This window comes from Lytechinus variegatus, chromosome 8 (genome assembly GCF_018143015.1).
Source record: "Lytechinus variegatus isolate NC3 chromosome 8, Lvar_3.0, whole genome shotgun sequence".
NCBI classification, from domain to species: Eukaryota; Metazoa; Echinodermata; class Echinoidea; order Temnopleuroida; family Toxopneustidae; genus Lytechinus; species Lytechinus variegatus.
In genome coordinates, this window is record NC_054747.1 from 20,833,309 (window position 1) to 20,845,309 (window position 12,001).

General features: G+C 36.9%; 1 protein-coding gene across 3 annotated transcripts in view; it reads right to left on the reverse strand.

Annotated features, from left to right (window-relative positions):
• Positions 1-12,001, reverse strand: part of LOC121420140 (cilia- and flagella-associated protein 91-like) — a 29,834-nt gene extending 17,833 nt beyond the window's left edge. For all 3 annotated transcript variants that reach the window (XM_041614676.1, XM_041614677.1, XM_041614678.1), the window contains exons 1-9: positions 11,777-12,001; positions 9,882-9,958; positions 9,101-9,258; positions 7,546-7,689; positions 6,429-6,616; positions 5,973-6,150; positions 4,678-4,835; positions 3,135-3,317; positions 2,443-2,583 (exon numbers count right to left, since the gene is read on the reverse strand). In XM_041614676.1, the coding sequence (XP_041470610.1) occupies positions 2,443-2,583; positions 3,135-3,317; positions 4,678-4,835; positions 5,973-6,150; positions 6,429-6,616; positions 7,546-7,689; positions 9,101-9,258; positions 9,882-9,958; positions 11,777-11,843 (1,294 nt within the window). In that variant the 5' untranslated portion in view covers positions 11,844-12,001. The remainder of the gene's footprint in view (positions 1-2,442; positions 2,584-3,134; positions 3,318-4,677; positions 4,836-5,972; positions 6,151-6,428; positions 6,617-7,545; positions 7,690-9,100; positions 9,259-9,881; positions 9,959-11,776) is intronic.

Sequence of the window (12,001 nt, forward strand, 5' to 3'; positions counted from 1 at the left end):
TTTAATACTGCAAGCTATATTCAATTCACATACCTTTATTGCCTTTCACTTTTCTTAAGTCTAAAAAAATATAAATAAATAACGGTGGAAAAATGACTTCATGTGTAAACAAAAATACATCCAACATAAATATATTTGTCCATAAAGTTTTTTAAAGGAATTTTGATATTCTTTCCCCTTTACGGTTTCCTATCCATGAATTGATCTCTTTGAATTCGTTTCCTTCTTATTCTTCAGAAAGTCACCTTCATATCTTCTTTCGATTTTTCTTGAAATGTTTTTCATCATTTCCAATAAATGGTTTCATTTCCTTTCCATTTCCAATTTCCTTCTTAATTCTTTCATCTCCATTTAACACTGAAAGTTCATTGGACTTTGGCAACCTACATGTAGTCAACTTTAAAGTACATGTATTTGTTTTTTTTTCTCTCTTTCCCTATCTTCAACATTCTTTTAATAAATATAATCATAAAACATTTTCTCATATTACATAAGAAGATACATGTATCAACATTACCCAACACAGCAGAAGCAAAAAAATAAATAAAATTAACCACTACAGGAGACAAATTTGAAAATCATACATATACAAGAACAGACAAATACATTGTATTTTTTAATGTCTTTGCGTACTTGTTCAAGTGATATTCACTTCTCTCTTCATTAGAATCTACACAAGAAAAGGGAAAGACTGCACAAAATACTCCTTATTAAAAATTAACCCCAAAACTATAATGAGGCCAGAGCATAGTCTTGTTTAATCAATAATTCAAACTTGAGTATAAGAACAAACAAAGCCCATCTTTTGGCCAGATTGTTTCTAATAGTCATGAGCTCATCTTGTGCATAATTTACATCCTGGAATTCCACACACAAGTGTGGACTACCGTGAACTATCATGGGCTTGAGTTATTCTCTTATTTTTCTACTAAAATGAGTACATTAAGGATGACCCAAGTCCATGGATAGTTCATTTCAAATAAATAAAGAATGTTTTCATTAATTTATGTTTGGGTTAGTTCAATGAAGATTTTGGTCTGTTTTCCATTCATTGCAACCACTGCTATGCAACTTCAGGGTATTACACACAAGATGTGCTTATTCTGAGCAACATTTCCCACATTTCAACTGAATTTAGCCAAGAGATAGACTTTGGTCATTCATATACTCAATTGTATTGAAGCTCAAACTACACAGAGCACACAAACAATTTCTTTTACATTTGGCCTCTCAAAACCACCCTCCTTTCACAACCGCATGAACATACATGTAAAGACACCTGTCCTTAGTGACCACCCAGGGGAAACACAAAACATGACCTTTATAGGCAGGTGGCTGAAATAGAAAGGTTCTCCGTAAGGCGACCGCACACCTTACGATTGGTCGCGACCTGATTTCAGAATAAAATGTAGTAAAATTTGATGGTAATATTGAGATTTCGAATATCTTACTGTGTAATGTTCAAAATCATTGTACGAATATGTGACTATGCTATATCATTCTTAGAATAAAAACGAATTTAATATCTAGTCGTAATGACATCATAGCAGTCGTACGATTGGCTACGATTTGAAAATAATTTGGCCTTTACTCCAAAATAAAAGCTTGCAATCTTTCAAAATGGTTATATTAGTATTCTTTCAAATAATTTTAACTTACATGTAGATAAAATGATATGTTCCATTCACATTTCTTGAAAATGAGCAAAAATGTGATATGTTCCAAAATCAGATCGTGAACAGTCGTAAGGTGTGCGGTGGCATTTACACACACGATCTTACTCCATGTAAAACAGTTGCAGTGGTCACTATAGACAGGTGGCTACTATACAGAGGTGGCCACTAACGCAGGTTTGACTGTACATACTAGAAACATAACAAATACATTTGTACTCGAAGCCCTAGAACAAAATGACAGAAACAACTGCAGCGAATCACAGGAACTGCAAAATTCACCCAAAACCTACCTTTGACAACAGGTTTACTTTTTATGCCTATGGGCAAAAAATTCATCGATGAAAAGAATTTGTATATTAGAGGTTGAATTATTAAAGCATATTTGTCTGTATTCTCAAGAGGTTCAAAATGTAGTATGGTTAAAAAAAGTGCTTCTTTCATTGCATAAATAAAATTCCAGTAATAATTGCGAACATTTTGCAGTTTTGTAACATGGTACAATTGAAACCTCTTTTGAGAATACATAAAGTTTAAATACAATGGAGAGAAAATGGCATGAAAAAATATGAGTTTTATCTGCACTATGTAAGATTTTAATATCTCTGACATAAATCATTAAATATTACCCAAAATAAATGCCCTCATAATATGAAAATATATCTTTCATTTGTGCTGACATAAGCCCAATTTCTCTAAATGTAGTCAGAAATGCATTACCGTATATTGATTGCATATGCATTATTCTTACGAGACAAAGCATTCTTACCTTTGTAGATTTCATTGAGTTCATTCTGTCTCCTTTGCTGTCGCTTGATGAACCCAGCCTTGCCCGAGGATTTAGGTTTAGGTGCGATCACCCTCGGCTGGGTCACAAAGTCTGGGAGGGAGTTCTCTAGCTCAAGTAAACCTGATCAAACACATTTTTTTAGATTTATACATTGTAATGAATTCAGATCATAAATATGTTGTCAAGTGCATTAAAAGAAAAATAATTTTTGAAGTTATGTAAACAAATGGAAGCTTATCTACAAGGATCTTGCCATTTAAAGTCTTCCTCCTTTAATATGCTTGCTAGATCCCCAAACGCAAGACAGGATAATCTATGATGTAGTTAAAAGGGGACGACCAATCTGTTAAGAATTCTTACAGAAAGCACTTCTGTCCCCACACTGGCCAATATTGCCCAGGGTTATGTTTGCTACCATCAAACAAAAAAAAAGGGCAATAAAAATGCTATGTACCTCACAACTGGTCGATATAATAGTCAGTTGTTCACCAGGATATGATGTAGTGAAAAGGGGTACCGGTAGACCATAAAGAACTATTCTACAAAGCCCTACTGCCCCCATACAAACCAATATTACCCTTATGTTTGCAAGCACAAATTAAAAGACTAGTTTGTGTAATAAAAGTGCTATTTCCCTCACAACTGGTCAATATAAGAAAACTATTACATACCTTGATAGGTAGTGATATATTTGCTTTTGACTGTATACTGTTCAGAGCCTTTGTCCAGGAACACACCATGCCTGGTCCTGGGAGCGTAGGCCTCCGAAGCAAAGGCAGAGTAATCCTTGGTGATATCACGCCTCTCGAGCTTGCCCTCAACATTCCTTCTCTTCTCAGTGAGCTTACGTATAGCTGTGTGAGGATGGTGACAAAAATGTATCATAGAATGATTTAGAGAGAAGAGTCAGGCCTTGGTGTAAGCACAAAAAATTCTGGCACAATCATGTATTATATCTACTATCAGTTATCTTTACCATTATCACTGCCAAAAGCCCCACCATTATTACTACTACTATCACTGTCATCATCATCATCACCATATCATTATCTTCATCATCATAATCATCAGCAGCAGCATCATCACCATACCCATCACCATATCATCTTCATCATCATCATCTTCATTATAATTATCATCATCATTATCGTCATTATCATCATCATCATCTTCATTATAATTATCATCATCATTATCGTCATTATCATCATTTTCATCATCATCATCTTCATTATAATTATCATCATCATTATCGTCATTATCATCATCATCATCAGCATGATCAACATCCCCATCATCATCACCATATCATCATCGTCATCATAATTATCAGCAGCAGTATCATTGTCATCAAGGTTATCATTGTTGTCATAGTCATCGTCATCCCCATCATCATCATCATCAACGTCCCCATCATCATCACCATATCATCATCGTCATCATAATTATCAGCAGCAGTATCATTGTCATCAAGGTTATCATTGTTGTCATAATCATCATCATCCTCATCATCATCATCATCAACGTCCCCATCATCATCACCATATCATCATCATCATAATTATCAGCAGCAGCATCATTGTCATCAAGGTTATCATTGTTGTCATAGTCATCGTCATCCCCATCATCATCATCCTCATCATTATGATCATCATCATCATCAACGTCCCCATCATCATCATAATTATCAGCAGCAGCATCATTGTTATCAAGGTTATCATTGTTGTCATAGTCATCGTCATCCCCATCATCATCATCCTCATCATTATGATCATCATCATCATCAACGTCCCCATCATCATCACCATATCATCATCATCATAATTATCAGCAGCAGCATCATTGTTATCAAGGTTATCATTGTTGTCATAGTCATCGTCATCCCCATCATCATCATCATCATCATCATCATCATCATCATCAACGTCCCCATCATCATCACCATATCATCATCATCATAATTATCAGCAGCAGCATCATTGTTATCAAGGTTATCATTGTTGTCATAGTCATCGTCATCCCCATCATCATCATCCTCATCATTATGATCATCAACGTCCCCATCATCATCACCATATCATCATCGTCATCATCATAATCATCAGAAGCAGCATCATTGTCATCATGGTTATCATAGTTGTCATAGTCACGTCATCCCCGTCATCATCATCCTTCTTATCATCATCACCTCCTCTCTCAAGATCTAAATCTTACATTTGACATGCTCCTTCCTGATCCAAGCCACCTTCCTTTCCCTCTCCTGCTGCTTCTTAGCCCATAGTTTATCCAATCTCTTCGCACTCAGCTTGGCATGGTTCTCTTCCCGTTCCTTCAAGATCTTCTGCAGGAGCTGCAGTCTGGCTTCCTGCAATCTGAGATAAATACATAGCAATTAATACCTTTTATAAAACGGGTTCAAGGATGTAGCCAATGGTGAGTGCGTATTCAAGTCACGTGTTCATGCTTTAATTATGCGCAACCTTCCAGTCGTGCATTTTTCGTGCAGCACTGTGCATTTTTTGTGCAGCACTGTGCAATTTTTGTGCAGCATAAACTGATACGCGTTCAGTAAAAGAGGCTGGCTAGGATTTTGATGCGCTTACTTAGGCGCGCATAGTAGATACGCCTGTGATGTCATAATTGACAGTCTTGTGATCTCTTCGTCTGTGCGATCGTACACAAGTTGGAGGGATTTGAACAAGATTTCCATGAAAAATTCATTTTGCCGACCCGTTTTATAAAACAATTAATGCACATTTTAAGATTCGTGATGTTAGTGACGATGCGAGCAACTCTCGGGCATTCACAATATTATGCAAAAGCACTCGGCGCAAGCGCCTCTTGCTTTCGCATAATTGTAAATACCCTCGAGTGTGCTGCATCGTCATATCACACTCATAAATGTGCATTAATTGTATAACATTATATTGCCTCAATGTTTTTACTGGCAAATGGCATGGCAGAACATCACTATGACATAAGGGAAAATACAAGCAAACAAAACCAACAAAACTACCAACAGACCAATTCTTTTCACCTCTGTTGCGGCAAACAAAATTTTCTTAGGCCTCATTTCAAAATACTTAAACAAATAATACAGCATTTTTTATAGCGCAAGTATTCGCCTTGTTATATATTACCCTGGCTAAGCTAGTCTAGCAATTCCGGTGCTCACAGCTTTTTGGGGAAGTACTTCCTGCGGGTACCCATTTACCTTACCTGCAGGACTGGGTTAAGTGCAGCACAATGCGGGTAAAACATAGTCTGCAGACACAGACCCTGATTGGAACTTTAATCAACAAGTGTGCCTCCATGCAAAGACTAGCACATACAAAATTTACTGCCTTCAGTACACAAGGCATGAGTAGGCTGCACATTCAGACCCTTAACTCGAGTGAAGGGTTTGCCCAGCAGACTAAGGCAAACGTGCCATGGCTGGGAATCGAACCCACGTCCCTCAGATTGAAAGACGAGAGGCTCAACCACTCGACCACGATGCCCCTACTTACTTTTCAATCTCTTGTTCCCTTAGAGCCCATTCTTTCCTCTCCATCTCGTCCATCATCTGTTTCCTCTTCTCCAGCTGGGTGACATCACTCAATGGTGGTAGGGTAGCTTCCCATTCTCTCTTGGCCCTGGCCCTTTCGATCATCTCAACCTCAGCGAGACCGGCTGGTAAACCATGACCTGAACGAAAAAAACAACAATAGTTTTAGTGTATGATATTCCGCATACAAGAATTTTTATATAGGATTGGTATACCCCCCAGGGAGTGGAGATGTGCACACGTCTTATGTGGGCAAGCCAGAATCTGATGATAGAGGTGATAATATATCTGTAAATGGCACAGATACAATGAAATATCATTATTAATATTACAAAAAAAAAATATTACCAATTATTTCAAAGTTATAAAATATTACCAAATTACATCATCCAATCCAATGTATTCATAAGATTCTTACCAAAGGAGAGAGTTGCCAATGTGAGAAGCTCCGGCTGAGATCCAGGCCTAACGACGTACTCCGGGGTGTAAGGATCAGTCTGAGTCTCGCTCTCCCTGTAGTCTGTCTGAATCTCAATGGTCCGGTGGAGCGGGGTCGGGGCTCGCTCTTGAATCACCTGGTCAGTCTGGCCACCCATGCGTGCCAATCTAATCAGGAAAAGTGCAGGGAAAAAAAATATATCAGCGATGACCCAAAGGCTGGTCCCATCAATAAAATGGAACAGAGAGTCATTAGCATTCATACAAAATATATCCATATTTATAACAGGTGAGTTGACCCAGTTGGAAGAGCGTCCATCTCACAACTGAGAGATTGGGGGTTCAAGCCCCAGCCGCATCAGACCAAAAAGACCTTAAAAGACAGGTGTTGCTGCTACCTTGTTTGACGTTCACCAATTTTATTGGATAGAGCAATGTCGCACTGGCGCTGCACAGTGGCTGCCTGGCCCACGATCTATAGAGCAAAGAAACTTTTGCCCATTTTTTTACAATAAAATATGGATATTTTCATATCTGAATAATCATCCCAAATCAATAATTTTCAAGCCATATCATGGAATGCTCACTTGTGGCGATAGCATTTCACATGGCAGATTTATTTTCTGAAAGACAATAAAACCTCAACTGTTTACAATGTCCTGATGTGATATAGGCCTATCGTGCACCCTATATCGTCAATTCATTGAAGTTTCAGTATCACAATACATGTACATGTATTTCAGTGATATTGTCATAACATGATATAGCCCAACTTCGGTAAATATGAACTCTGGGCCTTCTATTACAAAGAGGTGCGATTGAGTGGATCAACTACAACTATGGACAGCCAGCAACATCAACATCTAAAATGCAAATTTGTTCAAAATATTTTCTAGATACATCCATCGTTCTCTTAAAGATTAAGTGTGGTTCTCTTTATTTACTAAGGAGATTGAGCAAATTTCCTGTTGAAAAAAAGTATGGTATGGATGGATTTCCACAGTTTAAAGTGATTGGATCAATCGTAACTATTTGTAAGTCAAGGCCCTGGACTGGAATGGTTTATATTAGTATAACATTCAAATTGATTTTCTTACGAGTTGTCCATGACGAATTCTGGTGGCACTTGCTGCAGGAATGGAATGATGGGACGCCTGAAGTACTTGTAGCGATTCTGACCTCCGACATCAGGATCGGCATGGTGAACGGTGGGGATCTTCAGATCGGGAGCATAGTTGAATCTGCAAAAAAATAACACAAGGTTATGAAACTCATCATTTCTTATATCTTTTAATGTATTATCTTTAAACTATATTTATCTGTAAACCACTTTGTTCTACTGTATTAAGCACTATACAGATTTCTTTTTTCTTCTCATTTCATACCTTCTTTTACCTTACCAAATTGAGTGAGGTAAACTGAAAAGGAGAAAAAAGTCTTTGACTTGTTCAAATCTTAAAGAGTTTTAAAGTCACACACTGTCATTTCCTCCAAGGATTATTAATAAGTGCAATACAATTAAGAATGAAATCCTTTCAACTTTAATGATTACCACCACATAGAATCTAAGTTTACTTTCAATGAACTCTCACTTTTAGCAGGAAAGGGGTGCATATCAAATAGGTGTGAAGGTGAAATTAGCTTGATTTTGCACTAACTTTGTGTGTAGGGTTTATAATTATATGTAGAGCATCCATGTTAAATTGTGTACTGAGAAATTATAAAGCTTTCCTATTGAGAAAATATTAATAAATAACAAATAAATGAATGTACCTAAAAAATATTGTCTATATTTCATCTAGTATTATCCCAGATGGTCTAGTGCAAGTTCATCTACAACTGTTTCAGCTTTTACCATTTCATCTATTTTCCAGTTAAACTACATGTATACCTATCTTGTCTAATATCCAATTGGGTTTAACAGCACTTAGTCTATGTGATCGGATGAATGGTTTATGAATTGAATTTTCATTTGACAAAGTGCAAAAATAGTAAACAAAGTGGAATATAAATCATCTTTGCATTAGTCTAATGATAATTGCACAAAGTAGGTATTAGACCAAACAGTGTCTATACCAAATGGCAATTACCGGTAGACCAAATTGATAGTAGATCAAATGGCTTAAGTCCCTGTGGAACTAGACTATTTGAGAAGTAGACCAAATACTTATACCTGTAGACCTGGGGCCATTTCATAAAACTGTTCGTAAGTTAAGAGCGACTTTAAGAACGACTGGTGAACCTTTCTTATGCGCTAAATAATCACCAATGAACATTAATGGTGAATATCATTTACCATAAGAAAGGATCACCAGTCGTTCTTAAAGTCGCTCTTAACTTACGAACAGCTTTATGAAACACCCGCCTGGGGCCATTTCATAAAGGACTTACAACTGGTGTAACTTTGCCATTTTTAGTGGATGTTGAGCCATTTCACCATGGTAGTTAAAGTTACATTTTTTATGGGCCCCAGGGGTCTATTTCATAAAGATTTGTTATAATAACAAATGTATAAAAAGTTTTAAGATCAGCCTCTCAAATTACATCCCATTCATTGCCATGTTAAAACTTATCCAATATTGCAGATTTGAAAACGAGGCTCTAAAAATACCCCCCTAAAAAAAAACCCCAATTTTTCCCTGCACCACTCACGTCTTGTATCTGACGAGCGCCTCCTTGGCCTGATCAGCATAGCCTCTCCATTGCCTGGAGACAAATCGAGGTACCGGGTCCGTGGGATCCAGACGGACGTTGAACCTCGGGAAGTGACGTAATGAGCTGAACATGGTGTTGAACTGGGGAACACGGCCCTGAAGATAAGATACAAAATATATTATTTTACCATGAAAACATGTAATGGAGCTTGAAAGGATGAATGCAACATGACGCCAAATAGACAATTTTCATTTATTGCTTAATTTCCCGGGAAAGGAGCCCTTAAACAGAAACCTGTGTAAAACAAGCATTATACAGTCAACCAGATTCATGGTAAAAATAAACAATAAAATTAACATTACTGTGTTTCTTTTAATAGTCTTCTAAAGAAGATTTAATAAAAAAATAAACCTTACGTTTACTAAGAAATGTGATAACTTAGTTATCATGGTTCTTGCATGAATATTGCTTTTATTCAAATATTTTTTTTCTGTTGAAAATATTTTGCTTTTTACTCACACTCCAATAATTGATTAACAAAATTTCCAAATTTAAACCAAATTACGTAAGTCACAATGAACTCCACTAATAAAGATCGTATCACGCAATGATATTCTAATGATTAAGGTAAGGTCAAATTATGGTATTTACGGTATTTACCTGCAAAATGACTTTGATTTTACCTCCAAGCTTTGCTTTTTTGTGAATACCATCCAATATCTCTTGGATTTTTTTTTTGTTATATAAGGTTTGTTTGTTTTTGTAATGAAATACTTACCACTCTTTCCACAGTCGTATTAGCTTTGAATGTAGCTCTGCCATGGTCCCTCTCACTAGACAATGTGTAAATAGGATCTGTGAAAGAGCAAAATATATATGACATGTTTGTTTGTTTTTTTTCAAATAATTCTTCTCCATCTTTTTCCTCTTACACACCTTGATCTGACTGGCCTTTTCTATTTATCAAGACACTAAATTGGGGTAGTATAGAATATTGTAGCCAGTTTATTATACCAGTACTGACTTCACTTAGATTTAATTAGACACACAAGAAAATATTATTAAATCTGAAAAGTAGGAGGAAAGCATTAAAATTAGAAATTGACATTTGTGCAAATGTTTGTGTGGCACCTCTTAACTTTGACACTCAGATCTCTTAATTTTAGAAATTAAAAAATCAGTCTGATTTTAATCACAAACATCCGGTCTTGAGCCACACTGCACTTTACAAAAGTTAGATAACTGGCATGATGATGATGATAATTGTCATTTTACCTCCTCCCTAAAATCTTACTAACAAATTGCCAAAATAAAGGGCATGAATAGTCAACGATTTTACCTTGAACACTTTTAGAGCTTTTTTTTTTTTTTTGGGGGGGGTCTTGTATCTCGAAAGACTAAGAGTTCACATGATTAGTCGTTCAAGACAATTTTCACAATATGACCCCCAGGCATTCTAGTGGTCAACTGGTCAACCATTTTTGTTCACAAGCATGACAAGTACCACAATTAAAAAGAGGACACCAACAGAGGATTTCTGATGTAGAACTACGTTTTCAAAAAAATCATTCTCACAACTCGTCCAACTACAACTACTAGTACACCCAGTTGTTGTGTGTCCTGACAGGTTGTGTGTCCGGACGATCAAGTTTAGAAAGTCATTTGGAAAAATTTACAAAGTTTCATTAACTTTCATCAATTTTTAGTAAAAATGTTAGGAAATATTAAAGAGAACAAAATAGAAGATGATTAGGCCTACCATTGAATTCATATTTTTATTGTAATCCAAAGACGAAAAAGAAGGCTTCAAAAATATAAAGTGTCCGGACACCCAACCCCCCATCCTACTACTAGCAAGTCTGACTTAGACTAAGTCTGACTTAGACCATGCTTCGGTCTCTGTTTTGTTGGTCGTTCAGCTGAACTCTGTTGGCTTCACTCACCAAATACAGAGACCGAAGTTCTAGCGCGATCTGTGCAGGGGACTCAATGGCCATATGTTTATGTACTTAAGATCGGATAAAACGGGGAAGTGAATTTGCGCGACAGCCGAGGTAAGTCACTGTTTTTGTTCCTTTTAACTTCATTTTTCTCTGTTTTGGGGCAATTAATGCCAAGAGGGAATATAAATTTGCATTTTGGTCGCATTAATTTTCAAAATTTTTATTCATTAAAGACAAAAATTGAAGAGCCCCGACGGGGGGATTTTGCATTGCAAGTCCCCTAATGGTGGCTGCACGATAGCGAGCCGTCTGTGTACGAGGAGAAATAAAAAAAAAATGTTAAAAAACTCCTCGAAACAGACGGCTGCCAGCTGTCTAAGTCTGACTCTGAGCTCTGAGGCTGAGCTGAGTCTGACTTGCCAGACAATTCAATTTTCTTAAACTTTCTTTTTTTCATTTTCAAATTCAAGAAACTTGTTGTACTAGTCTACACATTAAGGCAACGCATAATTGTCAAAGAATAGTTCATCACAGCTATGATACATGCACCACTTAACAATACAGATCAAATGACAAAGAAATTTCAATCTCTCTTCTCGCTATCTCTCCCCATCCCCTGCCAGCGCAGTCAGCCGCTATTCCACGCACATTCCCCATGCCCATGCCTATGCTATGCCACAGGGTGCGGCGCGATAGCAGCTGGCAAATCGAATTTTTTTTGTCGACTTACCATACAAATAGTCGTGTGTTCTCGCCTGCTGGATACGGGGTCGGCGAACCGCTTGGGCTGCAGACATCTTGGAAGTCTACTTTATCAGAATAAAGGTTTGATTTGTCTTTATTTTTTCTTATAACAAAAAAATGTGCAGTTATAAATTATCTTCGAAACCAGTCGTCAATGCCATGGAGGTGTTCAATCTAGATACGTCACGTCAATCACATCTTGATTACCCGA